Source organism: Marmota flaviventris, chromosome 4, assembly GCF_047511675.1.
Source record: "Marmota flaviventris isolate mMarFla1 chromosome 4, mMarFla1.hap1, whole genome shotgun sequence".
NCBI classification, from domain to species: Eukaryota; Metazoa; Chordata; class Mammalia; order Rodentia; family Sciuridae; genus Marmota; species Marmota flaviventris.
The window spans coordinates 16,130,543-16,156,659 of record NC_092501.1 but is presented as its reverse complement, the minus strand read 5'-3'; the positions used below and the strand labels follow the sequence as shown (position 1 = coordinate 16,156,659).

General features: G+C 40.2%; 1 protein-coding gene across 1 annotated transcript; it reads left to right on the top strand.

Moving 5' to 3' along the window:
• Nucleotides 1-1,527: 1,527 nt before the first annotated feature.
• On the top strand, nt 1,528-25,717 carry Plekhs1 (pleckstrin homology domain containing S1). Its single transcript, XM_027929872.2, has 12 exons — nt 1,528-1,555; nt 11,276-11,364; nt 11,496-11,602; nt 12,736-12,870; nt 15,207-15,282; nt 16,149-16,265; nt 18,096-18,221; nt 20,176-20,282; nt 21,182-21,388; nt 22,069-22,170; nt 22,833-22,968; nt 25,538-25,717. The coding sequence occupies exons 1-12, from the start codon at nt 1,528-1,530 to the stop codon at nt 25,715-25,717; spliced, it is 1,410 nt and encodes a 469-aa protein (XP_027785673.2).
• Nucleotides 25,718-26,117: the final 400 nt, after the last annotated feature.

Here is a 26,117-nt window from a genome sequence, read left to right as displayed (position 1 = left end):
AGACACAAAAGAAACAGCACTCAGTGTGCAGGCATTAAGCGCCCTGCCCCTGGGCTCCCTGGATGCCACCTGCTCATTCTGAGCTCTGGTGGCAGGGTGAGATTAAGTACAAACTCTGAAATGTGAACCTACAGGAAGTTCTCAACCTGCTATCCTTGGAAGGATTTTACTCTTGACCTTTATCAACAAGACAGGCTTTAAAACTAGTGACATATTTTATCAGAAGAAATGATGTGGAGCTTTTGGACAAATAATAGCCCCCAAAGAGCTTGAAGCAAACACGGTGCTTTAAAATATGTCAAACAGAGCTCGTCACTTCTGTACAGTCCTCCCAGCTGAGCTTGAACTCCGTTGCTCACGTGGGAGGGCGACTGAGTCTCACGTGCATGGGTGGCTAGAAGGATGACAGGCTGGAAACCATCCATTCCTAATAATTACGCAGGCATGGATAGCCTAGAATTGGAAAGAAGCTCATGAATTTAATACCAAATCTCAGGGGTAATTATTTTTTTAATATTGTCCCTGCTTTGAGGGGGATGGGCAAAGTTTCAAGTAGTTTATATCATTCTTCTTCCTTGTACAGAACTGATATTCAGGGAACAAAGGCCTCAATAGTGTGGCTTTCTCCCCAGGCATTGCACAGAGTAGAGTGTGTCCATTGGACCAGGCAAGGGACAAGGGCATTGTTCTTCAACATACATTTGCACATGCCCCAGAAATTCGCTCAAATCATCACTACTGTTATTGCACAAGATACCCCAAGAAAGACAATTTCCCCAGGCAGGATAGGTGTGATTTTAGGATTTGGGAAATCTCCCCCACTGGTCTTCAAATAGCTCTTCCACGCATCTGACAAAACACCAAAAGGATGCTGTGAGGACATGTCTTAATCTTAAGATGTTCCTCTCTGTCATTCAGAGATGAGTCATTTCTACTTTTGGAGGAATTAATAAGTTTATGCTGAAGAAAGGGAGATCAGGAGGGGGGTGCCCATGGCAGTGGGAGGCCCTGCGTCTTCTCCCCAGTTCACCCCGGCTGCCCTGGCCTTGCTCGCTAGTTTCCCTTGGGAGAAGGCAAGTCCCTGTCATGGAGAAGGGCTTCTTTCTTTTCCAATCTTTCCTCTCCTCAGCAGTGCTTCCTCACCCGCATTCTGTGGACTCCTGCCCTCTGCCCTGTTCTTATCACTTCTCCTTGGTGTTGCTGTCACCCAGGGCTCTCTAGTCAGAAATGCTCTTGACACAGGGACAAAAAAAATCCCAGGAAAGACGGCTCCTTCAGTCACCTTTCCAACACGTCCACAGACCACCCACTTGGTAAGCACAAGTGCATGGCTATCACCAGCTTCAGGGATAAGGAGGAAAGTATTAAAGGAATGAAAAGGGGACATCTCAGAACCCGTCTCCCCAGCATTTGTGAGCACCATCCTGATACTCAGTGCTTCTGTGGCTGCTGGAAGGGGCATACAGTCGTTTGGAGACCAACTGACACTTTACCCTTCTTTTTGACAGGTGAGAACAGACGGCCATAATGGAAACCAAATCTCCAAAGAGTCCAGGTACCTGGGGGCATAATTTCAAAAGGAAAAAAATCTTTTTATCAAAAATGAAAAACAAATCCAATCAAGCTAACCAGGATACACACATGGGTTTCAAATGGGGGAATAAAGGGTGGGCATTCTGGGATCATGGTTCTTGGTTTGGAGAATGTAGCACAAACTTTGGATTTCACTTAATTATCTTGTGAGAGCTGACGTGTCTAGAAATTTCACATTTTGTGATTTTTCGTGGGCCAAATGTTCCATTTGTTACTTGGAGACAGTGCTCATAACAAACGATGGCCCAGCAAAAACAGGGGTGGATTTCCATAATTTTGCATGAAACTCTCATTACAGAAACTGCCTAGATTGTTATGAAGCTTGTTATGAAGGTAGCTCAGGTACATTATTCTATTATCATGGCTCCTATTCACATAATCCATTATAGGTGAGTGGTTAGAAGAACAGAGTTCAGGATCAAATAACTAGGAAACCAAATTCTTCCATTAACTAAAAAATATTTACAAAGAACCTATTACTCTTAGTATGTGTGCTTCATATTGTGTGTGATATGCCAGTAAATTAATAATAGAGTTATTGCACTTAAGGAGTTTATCATTTCACTGGAAAGTTAAGAGAAGCACCCGCAAGTAGCTTTACTGGAAAACACAGGCTAGCACATGCAGTCAGGCTTTGCTGTGATCAGGAAATAGGGACAAAATGCTGTGGAATCAGAAGAAGAAAAAATGTGTAAAGAGTTGTAGAAATCCAGAGAAGATTTATGGAGAAGGCATTTGAGCTGAAACTTTCAGGATGGGCAGGGTCTTAAAAGAGATTGAAAAAGAAAACACATCTCAGCCGAAGAAATGGCAGGAATAAAAGCAGTGAAGTCACTCAGAGGCAGGATGTGTCAGACAAGAACGGGATCCTAAGGTAGGTCAGGGGAGGATAGAGGAGGAGGACACAGAAGGGCAGCACCACACGGGGCCAGACCTTGACCCCATCTGACCGGGAAACCTCAAAGTATTTGGAGCATGGACCTGGCATGGTCATGAATTTTAGATTGGCCATATTTTTAATGCTTTATTATCATCTATTACAATTGTCATGCAATAAACTGCATGTATTTAAAGTATACTATCTGAACCAGGCGCGGTGGCACACACCCGCCACTGGGAAGGTGAAGGCAGGAGCGTCTCCAGTTCAAAGCCAGCCTGGGCAACTTAGTGAGCCGATCCTGTCTTAAAATAAAACAAAAAGGGCTGGGGATGTTATTCAGTGGTGAAGTCCCCCTGGGTTCAATCCCTAGTATACCACAAAATAAATAAACAAACAAAAGAATGAAATGAAGTGTAATACCACAATAAGTTTTTAAATATATTTCTTAGTTGTAGACGGACACAATACCTTTATTTTATTTATGTAATTTGTATGTGGTGCTGAGGATCAAACCCAGTGCCTCACACATGTTAGGCAAGTGCTCTACCACTGAGCTTCAACCCCAGTCCCCCATGATAAGTTTTTTTTTAATTATATTTAATTTTTAAAATTTGTTCTACTTAGTTGTACATCACAGCAGAAGGCATTTCAATTCATTGTACACAAACGGAGTGCAACATTTCAATTTTCTGGTTGTACACGGTGTAGAGAATCACCTTTTGTGCAAGGATAATGATGTCCATCTCATTCCACCATCTTTCCTACGCTCATAACCCCTCCTACCCTCCCCTTTGCCCAAAGAGCCTCTATTCTTCCCATGCCCCCCATCATAGATCAGCATCCGCTAATCAGAGAAAGCATTTGGCCTTTAGTGTTTGGGGATCGGCTTATTTCACTTAGCATAATATTCTCCAACTCCACCCATGTACCTGAAAATGCCATAATTTTATTCTCTTTTAATGCCGAGTAATATTCCATTATGAGTATATACCACAGTTTCTTTACCGTAATAAGTTTTGACAGATGCATTCACCTGGGAAACCATCAAGATAGTGAACATAGCCATCATCCTCAAAAGTTTTCTTAGGCCTGTTTGTAGTTCTTCCCTCCAGCACACAGTACTGCCTCCACCTCCAGCTCTGCCTGTCTTTGGATTTGCCTGAGTTTTACACAAATGGAGTCATATAGTACCTTCTTATAATGTATAAAGTCTGACTTCTTCCACTCAGCTTAACTCTTTGGTGATTCACCCACAGTGTGGCATGTATTAATAGTTTTTCCCTCTTATTGAGTAATATCCCCGTTCCATGGATGTGCCGTACTTTATTACCTACTGTCAATATTACCTATTGACAAAATGGTTGGGTTAGTTTCAGCCTTTGCTTATTACAAAGAAAGCTGATATGAGCATTTGTCTATAAATTTTTAAAAAATCATATATCTATTTTACCTAGTAGAATGAAGGAATGAGATGATAAGAAGAGGTTTATTTATTTTTTCCAAATTTATTTGTTTGATTTCTTTAAAAAAAAAAAGCTTTATTGAGGTATAATTGACATACAATAGGCAGACAGGTTTCGGTTAACAATTTCACAAGTTTTGACATGTGTATGTACCTGTGAAGCCACCACCCAATCAAGATAATGCACCTATCCGTCAACCCCACAAGCTTTCTCATCCATTGTCTCCCACTCTTCCACTCACACACATTTCCCCAGACAACCACTGCTCTGTTTTTTTCCATATATAAACTGGAATATTCTAGAATTTTATATAAATATAAAAAATATATATATATACATTTTTAAATATTATTTTTTAGTTGTAGTTGGAAAAGAATGCCTTTATTTTATTTATTTTTATGTGATCCTGAGGATCGAACCTAGGGCCTCAAATGTGCTAGGTGAGCGCTCTACTGCTGAGCCACAACCCCAGCCCCATATAAATTTTACATAAATATCAACATGCAGTATCAACAAGTCATCTGGATTCTTTCACTCAGCATGATTCTTTTGAGATTCATCTCTGCTGTGGCATATATCAATAGTTTGTTCCCTTTAATTCCCCAATAGTATTCAGTTGTATGGGCACAGTACAATTTGTTAATCCAGTCACCTGTAGGTGGACATATAGATTGCTTCCAGTCTATAGGTATTACAAGTAAAACTCTATGAACATCCATGATAAATCTTTGCATGGTTGCATTTCCTTTGGAGTGGAATAGCCTTTTAACTTTTTAAAACAGATTTTAAAGAAAAATTAAATGAACTATTTTCTTCTATTTTTTGTAACACTGGGGACCGAACCCAGGGCCTTGTGCATGCTAAGCAAGTGCTCTACCACTAAGCCCCACATCCTGAGCCCTAAATTAACCATTTTAAAGGAAATAATTTGATGGCAGTTAGCATATTCACAATGTTGTGCAGCCACCCCTTCTATACAATTCTAAAACATGACCTCACTCCTGGATTAAAGCCTTCACCCAACTGAGCAGTGTCTCTCTCTGTTCTGCCTTCTCCTTAGTCCCTGTCGAGCACCAATCTGCATTCTAGCTCTAGGGATTTATGTATTCAGGACACGTCAAAGAAATACAGTTATACAGTATGTGACTTTTTGTTTCTGGCTGCTTTGTTTCTGTAAAATGTTTTTAATGTTCATCCATGTTAAAGCATTTATCACTACTTCATTCCTTTTATGACTTGGTAATTTTCCATCATATATATATTCCACAAATTGTTTATCCAGGCACTCCATGATGGACATTTGAACTGTTTCCATGGTTAGCTCTTGTGAACAGCACTGGATATAGCATATGTGTAGGTGTCCTTGTTTGAGTGCCGTTTTAATTCTTTTGACTTTATGCTTAAGATTGGAATTGAGGGGGTCATATGATAATGATGTGCTTAACTTTTTAAGGAACTACCAAATTGTTTCCCACGATGCCTGAACCATTTTGCATTTCACCAGTGGCGTCGGAGGGGTCGAATTTCTCCATATCTTCACCGGACACTTACTTTCCACCATAATCATTACTAATGTAGCCATCTCGGCAAGCACAAAATGGTTTCTCATTGTTCCCACTTCGTGTCGGACAAATTTTTGTGTGTTTATTAGCATTTGTATATCTTCTTCAGAGAAACGTCTATTCAAGTCCTTTGTCCATTTTTTTAAAATAGGGTTGTTGTTTTAGTTATTGCATTTAAGAGTACTATATTAAGCCCCTATCAGATATCTGCTTTGCAAATATTTACCCATTATTCTGTAGGTTCTTTGTTCACTTTTTTGATAATGTCTTTTGATATGAGTAAGTGTTTAATTTTGACGAGATCCAATATACCTATTTTTTGTTGCTTTTACTTTTGGTGTCATTTCTAAGAATCTGCTGTTAAATCCAGCACCATGAAAATTTATGTATTCTCCTAGGAATGGTATGGTTTTAGCTCTCAAATTAAGGTCATTGGTTTTTGAGTTAACTTTTTTGTTTGATAAGATGTATAAGTCTAACTATATATTTTTTCATGTGTGGATTTCCAGTTGTCCTAGCACAATTTGTTAAAGAGATCATCATCTCCTCATCAAATGGCCTTGGTCATTGATGTGTGGGTTGTTGTTTTTTTTTTTTTTTTTTCCTGGACTCTCAACTCTATTATACTGGTCTGTATATTTATCTTTGCACCAGAACCATGATTTTGATTTCTGTAGTGTTGTATTAAGTTTTGAAATTGGGAAGTCTGAGTTCTGTCTATTCTTCATCAAGATTGTTTTGGCAATTCAATTGGAATTCCAATTGAGGATTGCCTTTTCCATTTCTGCAAAGAAGTCACTAAAATTTTGATAAGGAATGTGTTGAAATTTTAGATTGCTTGGGATAGTATTAACATGTTAAAAATGATAAGTCTTCCAATTCATGAATGTGGGATATTTTTCTTTTTGTTGTTGTTGTTGTTGTTTTCTTTAATTTCTTTCAGCAATGTGTCGTAGTTTCCAATGTACAAATACTTTACCTTCTTAATTAAATTTACCCCTAGATATTTTATTTATTTATTTTGGATTCTACTGTAAATGGGATTACTTTCTTAATTTTATTTTCAGATTATTTATTGCTGGCTTATAGAAATAAGACTAATTTTTGTGCTGATCAAGTAAGCTACTGAATTTTCTCCTGAAGCTTTTTTTTTTTTTTTTTTCAAATTTACTATATGAGGGTTTCTATATAGATTCATGTAATCTCAAAATAGAGATAGTTTTACCTCTTCCTTTCCAATTTATGTTTCTTGCCTAATTGCTCAGGATAGACCTTCTTATACAATGTTCAAGAGCAAAGCTGAAAATGGGGATTTGGGGTTGTTGTTGCTTCTGACTTTAGAGGAAAAGCTGTCAATCTCTGATGCTGTTTATAGTTTTGGGGTTTTTTGTTTATTTGTTTTGTTTTTTTAATAGATGTCTTGCATTAGGTTGAGGAAATTTTCTCCTTGTCCTAGTTTGCCACGAGTTTCTGTCAGGAAAAAGGATGCTAATCTCATAAAAAGAGTTGGGAATATTCCCTCCTCGTCAATATTTAGAAGATTTTGTGTATAATTGGTCTTATTTATTCCTTAACTGTTTGGAGGAAGTTACAATTACAACCACTTAGACCTCAAATTTTCCTTATGTGAAGGTATTTAACTACAATTCCAAGTTCTCAAATAGATATAGATATAGGGGATATTTAGATTATCTATTTCTTCTTCAGTGATCTTTATTAGTAGATGTATTTTGAGAAATTTTTCAATTCACCTAAGTTTTCAAATTTACTGAAATAAAGTTGATCATAATATTTCTTTATTATCTTCTTCCTCTCAGTAGAATCTGTAGTTAGGTTCCTTCTTTTCTCCTAATATTGATGATCTGTGTCTTCTCTCTGTTTTTCCAGATGTATCTTGCTAGATAGGAGTTGGCTAATGTTGATATTTTCAAAAAGATCAACTTCTGGTTTCTTTGACTTTCTCCACTGTCTTTCAGTTTTCTGTCATTGAATTTCAGTTTGATCTTTATTTCCTTTCCTTTCTTTAACTTACATTTAATTAATTCAGTGTTTTCAAGAGTCTTAGTGTGGAAGCTGAGCTAACTGACTTGAGATCTTGATCTTTTCTACTGTAGGCATTTAGTGCAATAAAATGTCTCCTAAATACTTTTTAGTGGCATCCAAAAAAAATCTGATTTATTGTGCTTTAATTTTCATCCAATACAAAAAGTGTCTTCTTTGATCCAGGAGTTATTTATTTCAGGAAATTTTATGGTGGAAATTTTCTTCTATGGTGGAATGAGATGGACATCATTACCCTAAGTACATGTATAAAGAGAGGAATGGTGTGAATATACTTTGTATACAGCCATAGATATGAAAAATTGTACTCTATATGTGTATATGAATTATAATGCATTCTGCTGGCACATAAAACAAATTAGAATAAAAAATAAATTAAATAAATAAAATTTTTTATTGATTTATAATTTGATTGGAAATTATACTCTGGGAACACAATTTCATAACTTGAATGTTTTTAAATTTACTGAGACTTAAATTTACAACTCAGATTGAGTCTATCTTGGTAAATATTGCCAGTACCCCTGAAAAGAATGTGTATTCTGTTGTTGTTGAGTGAAGTGTTCTGTATTGTATAATATCACTCAGGATAAGTTGGCTGATAATGTTGTTCAAGTCTACTATATCCTTGCTCAGTTTTTATTTATTTGTCTTCTCAGTTATAACGAGAGGAGTATTTAAGTCTCTCAGTATATTGTAAATATGTCTATTTTTCCTTGTAGTTTTATTAGGTTTTGCTTCAGGTATTTTGAAGCTCTGTTATTAGTTGCATATATGTTTAGGATTGTTATGTTCTATTATGATTAATTGAACCCATTATTATTATGAAATTACCTTCTTTATCCCTGGTAGTATTCTTTGTTTTGAAATCTCCACTGATATTAATACAACCATTGCAACTTTTGGCTGTGTTAGCATAGTGTATCTTTTTTCTATAATGCTCCTGCATCAGCCTCCCAAGTATTTGGGATTACAAGTGTGCACTGCCCACTAATCTTTGTATTGATATTTGTTTTCTATTTGTCTTTTTTTTTCCCTTTGTTTTCTCCTCTTGTCCTTTCTGCCTTCTTTTGGATTAGCTGAGAATTTCAATAATTCTCTTTTATCTTCCTTATTGGCTTATTAGTTATCATTATGTGATTTATTATTTTAGTGATTACTTTAGGGCTTATGTACATTTTTAACATATTATAATCTAACTTTAAGTGATTTTATACCAATTCAAAAATAATACAAGAACTTTACAAAAGTGCATTTCCATTTTTCCCTCCTGGACTTTATGCTGCTATTGGAATGCATTTTATTTATATCTATTATAATGTGCACAATCATTGTTAGTTTTGTTTAATAATCAATCTTTTTTTTTTTTTTTTGTAGTGCTAGGGATTGAACCCAGGACCTTGTGCATATGAGGCAAGCACTCTACCAACTGAGCTATATCCCCAGCCCCTCAATGGGTTTTTTAATGTGTTAAAGAATAAGACCAAAGCTCACATATTTACCTTTGTAGTTACCATTTCAGTATTCTTCATTCCTTTTATAAATTCAGATTTCCATCTGGAAGATTTCCTTCTGCCTGAATGACTTCCTTTAACATTTTTATAGTGCAACCCTCCTGGTGATGAATTCTTTCAGCACTGCATATATGAAAATGTCTTAAAATTTTTTAAAAGATATTTTTAAAAATTTTAAGACATTTTTTAAAAGATATTTTTGCTGCATAGAGAATTCTGGATGACAGTGTTTCTTTCATTACTATAAGTACATTGTTCTATTTTTCTTGTTTGCATTGTTTCTGACTAGAAATCAGTATCATTGTTCCTGATCTTTGTTCTGTATACATCATGTCTTTTTTCCACTAATTGCTTTTAAGATTTTTTTCCTTTATCACTGGTTTTGAGTAACTTGATTTTGATCTGCCTTAGTGTATTTCCTTGTATCTTGTGTTTCATATGGTTGAGGCTCATTGACTTGCTTGGATCTTGGGATTTATAGTTTTAAGTTTGTAGAATTTATAGCATTATTTCTTTGAATATTTTTTTCTGTCTTCCTCCCCCACTTTAAGAAACTCCAATTACTTGTATATTAGTTCACTTGAAATTTTTCACAACATTCTGGGGTTCTTTTTATGTTTTTAAATTCTTTTTTTTTTTTTTACTTTCTGTTTATTTTGATAGTCCCTATGCTTTGCCTTAAACTCATTTATTTTTTTCTTCTACAATGTTCACTCTCTGTTTCTCCTACCCAGTGTATTTCTTTTTCCCCTAAAGACACTGTTATTTTCATGTCAAAAAGTTCATTTTGGGTATTTTTAAATTTTCTATCTCTACCCAATTTCTTAAAAATGCAGTGATAATAACTGTTTCAGCGATCTTCTCTGCCAATTCTAACATCTGTGTCAGCTCTCAGTCTGTTTTGATTGTTTGGTTATGCTCTTCATCACAGTCATTTTTTTCCTGCCATTTTTGCATGCCTGGTAATCTTGGACTGATTGCCAGACTTTGCAAATTGTACCTTATTGGGTAATATATATATATATTTCCTATAAATCTTGATCTTTGTTCTGGGATGCAGTTAAGTTTCTTGGAAACAACTTGGTCCTTTTAAGACTTGCTTTTATGATTTGTTAGGTGAGTTTGGCACAGTCCTCAGTCTAGGGATAATTATTCCTCAGGACTCTACCTAATGTCCTGTAAATTATAAGTAAATTGTAAGTCTTTCCAGTATGGCTGAAAGGAATGGGCGCTTTTGCTGACCCTGTGTGAACATTGAACACTGTTCCTTCTGATCTTTTCTAATGGTTCTTTCCCTGGCCTCAGGTAGATTCGGCACACCCTTGTGCTTAATTACTATTCTTGAATATTTGAGGACTCTGTTGCCCTTTAGTCTAGCAAACCAAAGAAAAGCCACTTGCTATTAAAATCAGGTGGTGAATATGATTAAATCAAGAAGCTACTCATACATTAACTGTTCTCTGTAAGTATTGGAATTATAAGCATTTTTAGTTTTTTTCTGTGTTCTAAGATGTTTACAAGAAATATGTACTACTTTCATTATTTAGAAAACCAAAGTATTGTTTAAATAGTTTTTTAAGCGATTGGTTTTACTTTCACATTCAAGATATAAGTCTAGTTTGTACCTGGCTTTGGAAATTTGAGAGCGTCTTTATTAAGTGAAAACAGAATCAAGATTCTGTAGTACATATGTTGGGATCAGCATCCTAGTGTCCAGTTATTCTGGTGAGCAGCTGTCCTGACTTTTCCTCTCTCCCCAAGTTCTGCAGACACTCCACCTGCCCCTCTCCCCCACCCCCCCAAAAAAAAGCACTTTTGCCACCTCATTTTTAATAGCAGGTGGTTAACTTTTATTTGCAAACAAAAGGGAGGTACAGAATTATCTTGCTTCTGCAATGGGAATGGTGACAAACCTGTGCTCACACCTAGAGAGTCAGTGACATATTCCAGAAACAGAACCAGATGGGGGTGAGCAGGACAAAGGTACCTCGAAGCATCCTTTGAATGACAGCCCCAGCCGTGGATGAGGAAGAGTCACACACTTGCTCCTTTTTTTTTTCTTGGGCTGACATAGGAGAATCTTTTGAGTAACTGAATGATTTGAAGACCTTTCCAGAAATAAACAGTGTTATCTGATTGAAGCAGTTCTCTTCTGAAATTTATGAGAGAACAAACTGAGTCTTGTTCACTTTCTTTTATTAGGCAAGCAACTTACATTTTATTATGAAAATGAAGTCTATAAACAAGATTACTTTATTAAGTCACCACCTCCTCAGCTTTTCTCCTCCGCAGTAAGTATTCCCTACAGATTAACAAGCCTCCCACCAGCACCATGAGCATTTTTTTAATGCTCTCTCTTTCTCTGAGATTTAACTGAGATGCAAAACTTCTTCTTCTTCTTTTTTTTTTCTTCACCTTTCAGACCTCTTGGAAAAAGCGTTTTTGTGTCCTGTCAAAGAATGGGGAAAAGGGTCTTACTCTTTCCTATTACAAAGACCATCACCAACGAGGTTCCCTCGAAATTGATCGGTGTGTATCCAGAGCAAGGAAATTTATAACACATCTTATCAAGTCAGATACTAACAAGTTGCATGTAAATTTAAACTTAAATCATTGACAGAGGAACTATGGACTTTAATCCTATTATGATATTTGAAAGGGAACTAAAATTATGAACACTTAGAGTAAAAGATAGTTAAATGTTCATTCATATTATGTTACAGATGATAAGTCTTTAATTAATAAGCATTCATTTGGAAAGGATTTTCACTTAATTTGTGGATGGGAGGGAGCAGATGAAATTTGCCATTTTATAAAGCCAAGATGGGTTTTAAAAAAAATTTAGGTTAACTTTTTTGGTCTTCTATTTTCAAAAAAGTATGTACAAGAAAACAACTTGAAAAGATGATTTGTTCCCCTTCTCAGTGGTGCACGCCTGTAATCCCAGTGGCTCAGGAGGCTGAAACAGGAGTACTGAGAGTTCAAAGCCAGCCTCAGCAAAGGAGAGGCTCTAAGCAACTCAGTACCCTGTCTGTAAATAAAATACAAAATAGGGCTGGGGATGTGACTCTGTGGCCAAGTGCCCCTGAGTTCAATTCTTGATACCAAAAAACAACAAAACAAAACAAACAAAAAAGATGATTCATGAACTCAAGAATCCAACTGAGCTAGGTACAGTGGCATATGCCTGTAATCCCAGTGACTCTGGAGGCGGAGGCAGGAGGATCACAAGTTCAAAGCCAGCCTCAGCAACTTAGCGAGGCCCTAAGCAACTTAGTGAGACCCTGTCTCAAAATAAAACATTTTAAAAAAGGAGAGAGGGATCTGGCTCAGTGGTTAAGCACCCTTGGGTTCGATCCCTAATACAAAAAAAAAAAAAAAAAAAGGAAACATCATCTTTTGAATTAAATTTCAGGCCAAACACAGTGTTTCAATTAATGATGAACCAGATTCAAAGTGCACATTTATTTTCTAAAAAAATAAAATAAAATAATAATTCAAATAATAGCAATAATAATTCAAATTACTGGACGCTCTTTAAAACATGGATCAAGCAGATTTTAAGTTTTATTCAAATATGCATCCTAATGTAAAACATTAGTCAGTTTTCTTCCTCATTTGGTAAGTACATTGGTTTAGTACTTTGTGTCTATATCTAACAGAAATGCCAGCGTCAACGTGGGTATAAATAGCCAGGAAAAGCTTCAATCTGTGCAGAAGATGTTTAAATGCCACCCGGATGAGGTGATGTCCATCAGAACCACTAACAGAGATTACTTCCTCATCAGCCACGACAGGTAGGCTGTAAGGAGCTAGAGTCGTCTCCTGGGTGTTAAGCAAAAGCAAACTGAAATCCAGAACATTTTAAACGATGTTTAAATCTCCAAAGCCATTCTGGCAGCCCTCGCTATACTAATTTCCAAAGGCTCTGTAACAAGGTGTCACAAACTAAGTGGCTTAGAAGAACAGAAATGTATCGTCTCACTGTTCCGGGGGCTAAGTGATGGAGATCAGAGCGTGGGCAGGGCCGTAGTCCCTCTGAAGGCTCCAGAGAAGGCTCTGTCCCAGGACTCTCTCCTAACTTGCTTTGGCTTGTGGCAGTGTGACTCCAGTCTTCACATGGTATTCTCCCGGTGTGCGTCTCTCTGTGTCTAAAGGTCCCCTGTTTGTAAGGACACCAGTCACATTGGGTTAGGAGCCACCTTTACTCCGGTATAACCTCATCTAAACTAAATATATCCGAAACAAGCCTATTTCCAAATAGGGTCACGATCTGAGGACTGGGAGTTAGAACTGGAATGTCTGTATCCTGGGCGGGCTTGGGGGATATGATCCAACCCATAATAGTCACTATTACCACAGATGCATCCCAAGTAAAAGGACCTAGTACAAGAATACCTGTATACGCTACCTGTATAAGGGAGGGACCGTGCTCACCCCCAAGGAGTCTTCTCTTTGAGGAGCAGCTCCTGTAGCTAGTGAAGGTGCCCACTGAAGTTTTGCACACTTTTAAATGCTAGGGGGTGAGGCCATGGTGAAGGGAAGAGGCTATGCCGAGAAGGCCGGGAATATCGAAGCATGTGGGACCTTGATCTCTTTTAGGTTGACCTAAAGATCCAGAGCTTTCTTTTAAACTGTTGTGCAAGTCAGCAGCAAAGAAGATGGGATTTATATACATTCTTTCAAACACGAGTCTTCATGAAGACCTGCATTCCCTAAGGGGAAGCTCACTTGGATAGTTGTGCCAAAATGGCGCTGACAGGCTAGGAGGGCACTTGCTCCAGAACACCATAGAGCTGAAAGCCCCAAGCCCTGGGATTACTCCTCTTATTTTCTATTTCCCATTTTGTTACTCTGAGCTTTCCTCACCGGGGTGGCATGAGAAGTCCTTCCAGAGTGCAAATGGGGAGGAAGTGGGCCTCTGAAGCTACTGGCAAAAACATCCATATTTACCAGATAGCTGCTCCCATGGCCTATTCTAGCCACAGTAAAAGAATCCTCTGGTGAAGTGAATAGAGAGCCTATAGAATGGGAGCAAGTTTTTACCAGCAGCACATCAGACAGAGCAGTAATCCGTAGGATGTATAAAGAACTCAAAAATCTTAACTCCAAAAAAACAAATAATCCAATCAACAAATGGGCCAAGGAACTGAACCGACACTTCTCAGAAGATGATATACAATCAATCAACAAATATATGAAACCATGTTCAACATCTCTAGCAACTAGAGAAATGCAAATCAAAACCACTCTAAGATTTCATCTCACTGCAGTCAGAATGACAGCTATTAAGAATGCAAACAACAATAAGTATTGGTGAGGATGTGGGGGATAAGGCTACACTCTTACACTGCTGGTAGGACTGCAAATTGGTGCAACCAATAAGGAAAGCAGTATGGAGATTCCTTGGAAAACTGGGAATGGGAACCACCATTTGACCCAGCTATCCCACTCCTTGATTTATACCCAAAAGACTTAAAAACAGTCTACTGCAGGAACATAGCCACATCAATGTTTGTAGAAGCACAATTTACTATAGCTAAATTGTGGATCCAACCTAGATACCCTTCAGTAGATGAATGGATAAATAAAATGTGGTATATGGTATATATATATATATATATATATATATATATATATATATATATATATATACAATGGAATATTATTCAGCATTAAAAGAAAATAAAATCATGGCATTTGCAGGTAAGTGAATGGAATTGGAAAATACTATGCTAAGTGAAGTAAGCCAATCCCAAAAAAACCAAATGCTGAGTGTTTTCTCTGATATAAAGATGCTGATTCTTAATGGGGATGGAGTGGAGGAGCATGGGAGGAATAGATGAACTTTAGATTGGGCAAAGGGGAGGGAAAGTGGGTATGGGAGTAGGAAAGACAGTGGAATGAGACTGATACCATTACCCTAAGTACACGGATGAAAACACGAATGGTGTGGCTGTACTTTGTGTTCAATCAGAGACATGAAAAATTGTGCTGTATAATATGAATTGAATTGCATTCTGCTGTCATATATAATGAATTGGAATAAATAAAATGATCCTCTGGTTCAAAATGAGTGAGTTCAGGTGCTGCTGTTGCCACATGTCAGCTCAAAGTTTGTTCCCATCAACAGGGAGAAGATTAGAGACTGGGTCTCTTTCATATCATCGTTTTGCCATGGTGTACGAGCAGCTCACCAGAACACCCAGGTGACTATCGTTAATAAAATAACAGACATCTAAATACGACCCTCTTTTAACAGAAATAATGGTAGCTTTTTCTTTCTCCTTGGCAACTGGCATTAATTCTAGAAATAAGTAAGTGAGGAAATGTTATGTTTTATGATGAACAAAAGGAAAAAAATACTTTCATGTTTTGCAAGAGAGCTAAAATATGGACATTTCAAATGTTTGTTCTGGGGGGGACAGTGAAAGGAAAGGAAGAGATTTTTAATAGTAGCTAGAACTATACTATTTTCCATCATTGTTATTCAAGCTACGCAAGACATTCTCTTTTGAATGACTACATCTAGGGCGGTTTCTATAAAAATGTTTTTTCATCTATCTTGCATTTTAATATAATGCCAGTTGTATAAGGGCTGGTAGTTTAAAGTTTTTAGTTTGCTTCATAAGGGTCTTCGTCAATCTGCCAAGTCTTGTGTTGGTGCAGGCCTTGACAAGTGGAACTTTGCTCTCTCTAGGTGTCTTTATTCACATATTTTCTAGATTGTTCCATGCTTACAGCAAAAGCCAAGATGCAGGAGAAAGCAAAGTCTGTCTATAAGTAAACTTGAATGATAGAGCAGAACGGGCAGGATTCAGAGGGAGATATGGCTGATAAGTTGAGGAAGCTCAGGGCCTCCCTCAAGGCCAGGCAGAGTGTCCTCGGGTTTGGGAACAGACGAGGAGCCAGCTGGCAGCATCAGCCTTGTCTTAGTGAGATAGCACTGGCCCGTGGCAGCCCAGCGCCCAGACAGTTGAGGAGGTGCTGAGGGAAGAGCCCACGGGAGGCTCTTCTTTCATTCCAGACAGAGACCAGCTGTGTCCTGATGATATTATTCCTTTCTCCTAAGCAGGAGGGACCCTCACTGGGTGATACAAGGCCGGCTTCCTACCCCAGCCCTGTCTTTGGTCCTTCCAGTGTGTTGGAGGCTGTGAGCCCCACCTCGCCACGAAACAGCCTTCCAGACATGGTAAAAGAATCACCTTCTCTCTTGGGACCCTTCCCCTGCTCCCTCTGTCTGCGTTCCATTTACATGTCCTGGACACACATCTGGTATGCTGGCCTGCGGTCCCTCTGCTAAAGCCAAAGCCTGCTGGCCTGGCACCTTGCCACGCACAGGCACAAATGCCTCTGGGGAAAGTCTCCCTGTGATTTCTGACCGTCCAGCCTGGGCTTCTCTTTTCTTACTGATTTCCTTCATTCACCTTCATGGGTCTTGCTTCTCACTATAACTGCTGTCGCCTCGTCTTCGTTTCTGATGAAATCCATTCAAATGCTCATGAATTTCAGGAGTGAGGTAAACGCACTGCCTCTTGAAAGCCACTCTCGATCTGCCCTCTGCTGCCTTGCCTTTCTGTCTCTACAGCTCTGGATCTCGGTCCTAAACAGGCTGCCCAGGTTTGCAGGGTACTGTTTCCTCCCCTAGAGACTTTCCCTCTCTGTGGGTCCCAACCATCTCTAAAGATGCACAGCCTCCCAGTGTATGGAGTTGGTAGCTCTTCAACTATTTATAAGCTTTTCATAGCGTGTCACACTCACCAGGCCAAACACCTCATCTCATTAATCCATTCAGTGAGTGGATACGGTCCTGTGAACCTTTTGAGCAAAGACCTCTTGCTTTTCACTCACGAGGTCTCCTTTTCCCCAGGGAAAACATTATTGATCACTTTGCCTTTTTATGCTGTTTAGATCCAGTGATTTTCTAACCAGCTCGAGTTAAGGATACCATAGTTTGTTGGTTTCTGTCATTGTTATTTAACCTACTTTCCCATTATCCCAGATATTAAAAATACATTCTATAATATAGAATTATATAATATAATCATATAATTATATTATAATAATTATTATATAATCTTGTTAATTAATATTAACTAATATAATAATATATAAGCTCTAGATTATGATTTCTTTGTCAGTTTGGCTGTAATATTCACAGCATTGAAAACTTGGGACTTAACAGATTAAGGGGGACCCTTTTTCACCCCCAGGGGAAAGATCAAAATTTAAAATTTGAGGTATGCTTTCTGCAGAATGTGCATCATTTTCTCATCATCAGAGAGTCAAAAAATCATAAGTGGACTCATCATAAGTTGGATCATCTGTACACATGTTTTTTTAAATCACCTTTCAAGGACTTCTCATAGAATATTGAGGGTCTTTTTGAAAGCCCAGGCCTTAAGGCTTTGTTCTTGCAAGAATTAAATTGAATTCATAACAATTCTCCTGCCATACAAAGCAGTCATTTTAGTGGAGTAAGTGGTATCTAGGGGGAAGAGAAGGCAATAATTAATTGGTTGAATGTCTATCACCCTGACTCCTATAATCCATACCATCACGTGATCGATGCTGCCTAAGAGCATTGCTATGGAAACAGAAAGAGGTGAGCAAAACACAAAAGAGGACTAGGAACAAGAAGAGGAAGGGTGGCATGCCCTGCCTCCGGTTAATTACCTGCTCAGATGGCACCAGCTGATAATGAAAAAGGTGGGAGTGGGGACACCATGGCAGAGCTTAGTAACTAAGAACGCCACTCCCAGGACAAAACCACTTATTCTGATTTATGCTTCAAGTAGTCGAGAAAGCAGTCTGAATCATGTGCTTATGTATTTACAACAGCGAAGGCGATGCAGACTCCAGAGACTAGGTCAAGGTGTGTGGACTTGTGTGGGTGGGAGCTTGGAAGGTTCTTTGATCTTGAAATCCAACTACTCTACTGTGGCTTTTCCAGAAAGCATGTGGTTTAGCTCTGTCTCTGGAAAATAAAATCATTCATTCCTTCTGCATCTCTTTTATGCAGTATTTAATGGAAAAAAGTTCTCCAGGATTCAAGCAGGCTCATCTTCCGCGTGATTTCTTGTCAAAGACCACTCAAGACACACAAGAAGAAAGTTATTATCTTAGTCCTCGAAGTGTTCTTTTAGAGGTAACCCTTCCCATCTGCTAATGGCTCATTTCTTAGAGAAGTGATTCCTGAGCCCCTGTCCTGCACTGTTTGTGGAGAATCAGGATAGATGATGAGCTCATGGCTCTGACCCTGGTGGAGGAGTTGCCACAGTATAAGACAGAAAGGGCCCCATGCTGTAGAGAGATGCTTATACAGAGTCCCAGGGTATACCAGTCATAGGAAGAGCGGGGCCTGATTTCCAAACGGAAACCAGAGAAGGATCTATAGAGGAGGTGACATTTGACCTTACTTGATGGCTAAAATTTGGACTTGGGGAGTATTCTGGACTGAAAGAAAAATAAGAACAAGAGGTAGGTCCTCGGGTGGTAAGTTGTGTGGTGTGTATCAGTCAGCCTGTTGGTACATTGGTGCCCTTCTGAGTGCTAGGCGCTGACCTGTCCCAGGCGTGGTGGCCTCTGTAATGGACTTGAGATTGCCCCTTCCTTCCGAGCTCACAGTCTAATCGTTACCACATGATAATGTTACACACAAAGAGGCACAAAGTAGCAGGGAACATCAGAAATGGGACAGATTTTTCTCTCCATTGGAGTCAGGGAAGAAAGATTTGGGGGATGGAACGGTATTTGATATGTGTATGATGAATCGTTCAGTTAGGTGGCCATTCAGAGTGTGTAGGGACAAAACAGAAAAAAGAGCCAGTTCATGATGGTCTCAAACACCGAGTTGACTTCATTCTGTAAGCAGCATCAGGGCAGAGCTGGCTTCTAGGTTGGGAAGTAGCAGAACCTGAATTGCCTTCCAGTCGCAGGAACCCAGCCACTCCATCTGCGGTGGGTGCAGAGAGAAGAGAACGGGAGACAGGAAGGCCACGTGACTGGGGGCACAGGCGGCATCGTTTCCCAGACTGGGGTTTTCTACTAGAGTATGGTGATGGAAGTGCCAAGTTATACAGCTTTTTAACAGCAGGGTCCTCAGAGCCTCTAAGAGGCAGTGGTGCATTATAAATAGGTGAGTGGCACACAACGCACAGCATTTCCCAGGCTTATCTGAGCCCAGAAGCCTTCTTCACCAGGAATATTTTTATGCTAGGGGACAGTCTTTCATGATAGTTCAACCAACCAACCAGGTGTTTTTTGAGCATCAGTTGTAATTTACGCTTGTCTTTTGCTAAATACTGTAAGGGATGCAGAGTCCACAAAGCAGATTAATCTGTGCAATAGAAATTCAGAGAGCCATCCACAGAGGTGGGGTGACCAGGGCAGGCTGTGGGACTTCAGCCAGGCCTGAACATAGTGTCAATGGACAGAAGAGAAAAGGGACATCCCAGGTGAAGCAAACAGCATGAACATTGGGGACTAGGAGAGCACCACTGGTAAGGGGCAGCTATGGGAAGTCCAGCTTGATTGGCGGCAGTGTTCCAGTGTGAGATTAGTGGTGACCTAGGCAGGTAAGTCTTGGGTTTTGAGCAACCATTGCTGTCAATGATGCCTAGTTCTAAGGGACTGGTTGAGCATCTCCCAGGGAAAGAAGTTTCTAGGACCCTTGGGGCCTCCTCAAGCACTGGGGCTGCCTGTGAGCACTGTAGCCTATAACCAGCTCCACATTGTGTCTGGTCTTTCACCTGCCCACTTCTGTGATTCTGCAGTAGGATTGTCTGGGGACAAGGGTTCATGCCATTAAGTGCGCAGTGGTAAAACATGAAGGTAAACAGCAATTTAGTCCAATAGAACACTTGTATCAGAAAGCACAGGGCACCCAGGAGGACAGAATGGACTTTGAGTCTGCCAGGAACTTCACTGGCTCAAGCTTGCGTAGGTGAGGTTGGTTGACATTCCCTAAATGAGAACCATTATTCATCCAATGGCAGATGTACTTACAAGTTCAGGGTCCAGGTTAATGTCCAGGTTAGAAGTAGAAGGTTCCTGTATGATTGGCAGACTTGCATCTTTACGTTCATTCTTCTTGTCTTTAGTTGGATAATGTTATTGATTCCAATGATTCTGGTGAATCCATTGGACCTGGTAGTGAAGACCAGGTCCCCAAGACAACTGAATGCCATTACATGTCAATGAAATCCTGGTAAGTAAAACTGACATTTTAAAAATTGATTCTAGTTATCCTAAAACAACTAAATTCTTTTTTTTTTAACACAATACCTTTATTTATTTATTTTTATGTGGTGCTGAGGATCAAACTCAGTGCCTCATATGTACTAGGCAATCACTCTACCACTGAGCCACAACCACAGCCCCCAAATTCATTTTTAATAATTGACAAATTGAGAGAAGTGTTTTCACAGACTCCATTCAACCCAAGTAGAATCTTATTATCCAAAATGCTTGGGTCCAGAGGCATTCCAAATTTCAGATTTGGGAATATTTGCATATATATAATAAGATATCTTAAGGATATAACTCAAATCTAAATGCGAATTCATTTATGTTTTATGGACATCTTATACACATAGCCTCAAGATAACTTTATGAGCTATTTTTAATTTTGTGCATGAAACCAAGTTTCATGGTGCAGAGTTTTCCACTGACAACATCTGGTTGGCACTCAACATTTCATATTTTGAAGCATTTCGTATCTCAGGTTCTTGGATGCGGGATGCTCAATCTGTAATCTCAAAACCAGAAAAACGGCAATGATTTCTCCACCCACAGAAAAGCATTTGTGACAACCTCAGGACGTTTTCTGTTTGGGGAAGTTGTTTCCTATTTTGCATTTATGTCTCTCAACACTCTCACTCTGTCCTCCAAGCCCTGAAAAGGATTATTTTGGTTCCATATCCATTTTTAGAAGGAAAGCTTATTGGATTTGATCCTAACTGCGGCTGTGATTCGGAGGGTTGGACACGCTTCAAGACCTTGTTAGTTTTCACGTGGCTGTTGGCTACTTAAATCTGACACACACCGTGGAAAATTGTAAATAGACATACTAAAAAAGGGTTTGTTTTAACGTCTTCTACTCTATAGTTTTTTCAAGGCTACACTCAATGCATCTGCTGGCTGCCCAGAGGAGGCCCAGACCTTTCCAGAGCCCCAGGATGGGGGCCCCCAACTGCAAGAACCAGATTCAGGAAGTGATCTGTGTCTTTCACCTGCCAATCCAGAAACACAGGCCACGGATGATAAGAAGGGATCGGCCTCACTGACTGTTGTGAAATTGTCTATATTACTCAAGTAAAGCTCTAATTTTTAAAAAACTCATGGGTTCTGAGGGCAAGGCAGGCCTTCTGTTTTTATTTAGGATTCAAATTTTGAAGCAGTTCCTAAAAATCTCCAAGTCAGCCAAGAATCTGACCAGCTTCTCCCTGTCATTGATGTTGTGGCCAAGGACAGTGAATAAACAGAGCTGGACAGAAAGCAGTCCCCTGGGCTTGGGGTGGCATTTTCAGCTACTTTTAAAAATTCTTCCTTGGCTAGTCTTTCAGGTCCTGGGGCTTTGGATCCACACTGATCCAAGTAGTATGTCGCCCGGCTTCTGCCATTAACATTGCTAACATGGCGTGCAGGTCACGAGAGGCTTGGTTTATAGACAAGGAAGGGGATGTTCCAATTTCAAGTGATGCCAAAGGCATTTGACAAGATGGTTGTCATCTTAAGGATGCTTATCCAACCAATTTACTGTGTTCTCCTCTTTCTCCATTGTCTCCCACCCACAACCACATCCCAAGAACGGTGGGGAGGGATACTTATGAGTAATTTTCTAACTTAAATTCACATTTTTCTCCAAATGTTTTTGACAACCATTATCTGGAAACTATCTCAGAAATAGGAGGCCAAAAATCTGCTCAGAGAGGACAGTTCAAGAGCCAGGGTCAGTCGCCTGAAGTGACTTTTACAAATGCTTTCTCTGTCAGCAACATCCCTGATGAGAGCCACTTGGAGACGCTCGACGTGTTCCTTTCTCCGCCAGATGTCATAAACTATCTTGCTCTTGTCGAAGCGGCCGGACGGATATGGTAGGTGGGAGAATTGACTGTTGTGGACTAAAAAGGAGATTCCAAGACAGGAAGAGAACAGTCATTTTGACAAAACTGACCGGGGACTTGGGCTGTCATGTTGTCACAAAGAAGACTCAAGGAATCCTTGGCCAGGTCGTGGACTTCTCTTGAGGCGGAGCTTGCTCATTCGTGAATTTGCTGATTTGTTCTTTAGATGTGCGTTGTGTAACCTCGTGGGCTCACTGCCCACCAACACTTACTGAGCGTCCTCTGTTTACTTGAAACTGTGGGGTTATAAAAATTTAAAACAAAACAATAGAAAGGCGGCACCACAGGGCCCCATAGCCTGGTGAAAAAGACAGCTGCCCAGACAAGCAAATACAAAATGCATTTTATTTAAAAGTGTAATGAATAAGGTGCTCTCACAATGCAGAAGCCCAGGGGCAGGGAGATTAACTATAGAAAAGGAAGCAGAAGGTCACAGTCCACAGGGCTTTGCAAGAGTGAAATGATTTGCACAGGTTTTGGAGGAAGGGTTAGACTCCGACAGTAGTGACAGGAAAAGGAGATGGTCAGCTTTAGATGAGGCCCAGCACAGCTTGAGTGCAGGCCTGGCCCCACCCTCCCTTCCCTGAGAACTATGTCATGTGCTGCTATTGAGCCCTGTATTTCTACTGCAGTGTGGCCAGGTGGGAAGGCCCCCCACATTTGGGATGCTTATTTTGCCATGGAGATCATGTCTTGGCCGTGAATGACCTGAAACCCCAAAGCCTGGAGGAGGTCTCCTTGTTTCTTACCCGATCCATACAGAAAGAGGTGAGTCCTAGTAACTGACCCTGGCCAGGACAAGTCAGTGGCAAGAGGAACAAGATCAAGGTCTTCACTGGAGTCTGAAAAGTACTTGGGATACAAATGAAACTCTGCCTTTCACATAAGGTAGTATTTGCAAGATACTGGGCTAGGAGACAGAGTACCTGGGTTTGTGACCTCAGACATAGCATAGGGTGGGGAAAAGAGTTTGCATAGAATCAGGCTGGCTCATGGATTGCAAACCAGCTACTTGAAGGAGTCTGTGCTTCCATTTTCTCTTCTGTGAAATCAGGGATACTGATAGTACCCGATGTTGGGGGAATTAAACGAGATAATATGTGGTCATGTGCTTAAAACAGTGACTGGCACATACTAGGTGTTCAGTGTAGTACTATTCTTTTTGCTTCTTTTATTGGCCATGGATAGGCTCAGTCTTGACATCATCATACTGTCCTCATATAGTTATTATAAGAATCAGACATAATATGTAGGTGTGCAGAGTATATGTGGTTTTAAAAGGCTAGCCTATTTTTAAATGGTCTCTCCTATTAGTGTAGTTTTCATATGGCTAATTCCATCCTGGTTTAATTTTATCTCTAATTTTTAGCCCTGTGACCTTGGGAAAGTCACTTCCTTCTCTGGGCTTTAGTTTCCTTTCTCTAAAGTGAGAGGGTCCATTTTCAAATTCTGATTCTTGGACTTCTAGGGTGGTAGTTGGGAGAGAGAAGAGGAGGGGGGACAGTGTGCCGGGGCTTCAATTAGAGAAATCCATGGTTTTCATTTCTGTTTTATTAAATAGACAAGTCCCCAAAATATTGGCCTGTCTTAGCTTCCCTTGAAAACAGTTTCATGACTTGAAATTTCTAAAAACCATGCTACTAGATAACCTTTCTTCCAACTCTGAGGGTTTATGACTATGCATCATATGTATATTAGGGATATTTCTTCTCTCTTCTGCATCACACAAAGTAACCCTGCTGGTTAAACAAATTGTCCTATCCCGGCTATCTAAATGGGTAAACCCAGTAAGTAGGAGCAAGTTGGCTAAGACACCTCACTAGTTAATGGCAGAGCAAGGACACATGTGTTCATTCATTCATTTATTCCTTATTTATTGAACATCTGCTTTATGCTGGATACTGTGTCGTGTTGTAGGACTGCAAAAATGGCCTTACCTTGAGCTTAAGGAGCTCGTAGATTAGTGGATTGAAAAAAGCATATCATGGGCTACATACCATAGCGTATGTCCCTGAGACATGGAATAGGGAGGACAGGGGAAGAATGGAGTAAGTTTATTGTGGAAGACCAGGAGGGTGTCTCAGGGGAGGTGAGGATTGGCTTAGGTATTGAAGTTCATATGGGGTGTGAACTAGTAACTAATGCATTGAGTCTGCCAAAGATCCACACTGGGGCCAAGTAGCCAAGATAACCTTCTGTGCTGTTCTGGAAGTTTCCAACCCAGACATGGGCTCAGATGCCAAGAAAAGGGTTTCTGACTGGGAGCAGATCCAGGAACTCCACCTGGGTGTCTCTGCCTCGCTTTCATCACGAATGTCCTTCCGGAATGGAGAGTCACCTGCGTGGGCAGGAACACCTGCATTTCCCTTAGGCTCACCCCATGTTCCCCTTTCTGTCTGCAACTCCTAGGTACTATTGAGAACTACGGGGCGCCCACCAACATGATTATCTGAAAGATTAGGAAGTTGCCCTCCTTTTCTCCACTATTCCTGACTTCTTTCTTTTATGTAAAAATGTGTATACAGTTCTCTTAAAATTCAAATACCTGGTCCCTGGAAGGAAACAGAATGTTGGAAAGGAAGATGTGGAGCCAGACAAGGAACAATGGCCCCTGATATTGTAAAGCATCTGAGCCCATCAGATCTGCCTTTCTTGTTAGGCTACAGTTGATTGGTTGGGGTAGGGACTGTGAGGGGAGAGGATGTAAGATCTTTCTTTCTTTTTTTTTTTTTTTTGGTGCCAGGGATTAAACCCAGAGGCATTTAACCTCTGAGCCATATTCCTGGCCCTTTTTATTTTTATTTTTATTTTTTGAGACAGGGTCTCACTAAGTTGCTTAGGGCCTTGGTAAGTTACCAAAGCTGATTTTGAACTTGCAGTCCTCCTGCCTCGGCCTCCCAAGCTGCTGGGATTCCAAGCGGGTGCCACCACACCCAGCTGAGAATGTAAGATTTTTAAAGGTGGCGAAATGTGAGTTTTGAGGGGGAGGGCCTGCTGGATTGCAGGAGACACTTTAATTTCCTCCCAGTTTTGTCTGAGACTGGTCCTATCTGATGGTCTTATTTTGATTTGCTGGTTTCAAGAGGTCCTTTTAATTCTTGGTGCATCTGGACCCCTCTGGGCATCCTTGAAGCTCTCTGGAATCTTCCCTAGAGACTCAGGCCAGTAACTTCCAGAAAATGAAAACCATCGTCATCCCTGGCTTCTTCTGGCCATCTTGTTCATCTCAGGATTTTCTTCCTAAGAGCTTCAAAGGGTGTGAAGGAGGACCAAGTGAGGACCAACGATCCTAAGGATGATCTTCAGTCATTTAATTTTCTTCTTTCTCATATTTTAGAAAATAAAGCTGTCCATCGGGCGGATCCCAAATTCAGAGAAATTCCATGCTGAGGCCTGTACATGCCTCTTAAAACACCAACGAGTTGCACTGATCCAACAGGAGAAGTCTGGACTGCAGAGGGCACCAAAGAGGAGCCCAGCCATTAAAAAGGGCCATCAGAAAGGGACTGGGGAGTAGCTGGCCACCACCTCACTGCAGCAGAGGATAGAGCCCTGGACTGTGCCAGGCGTGGCCACTCAGGCCAGTGATATGAGACACACCAGCACACCTCTCTCAACTGCTGCACCTGCACCTTACCTGGGGGATAACTGTCCCTGCTCTGACTATGGCATCAGGGGTGTTGAGAGGGTAAAGTGGGATAATGACTAGGGAACACAGTGAAAATGGAAGGCCTTGTTATCTGAGACTCTGTCCCAAATACTGCAAACACAGACTGGGTAAGTCCCTCATCTTATTAGTACACACCGTGTTCTGTGAGGTCATTGTCACACAATTGCTTCTTTGTTCAGGAACATCCATTTGGAACTACTCATTCCAGGAAGGCAAGATTCCCCGGAGACATGCGAGACCCTTGCAG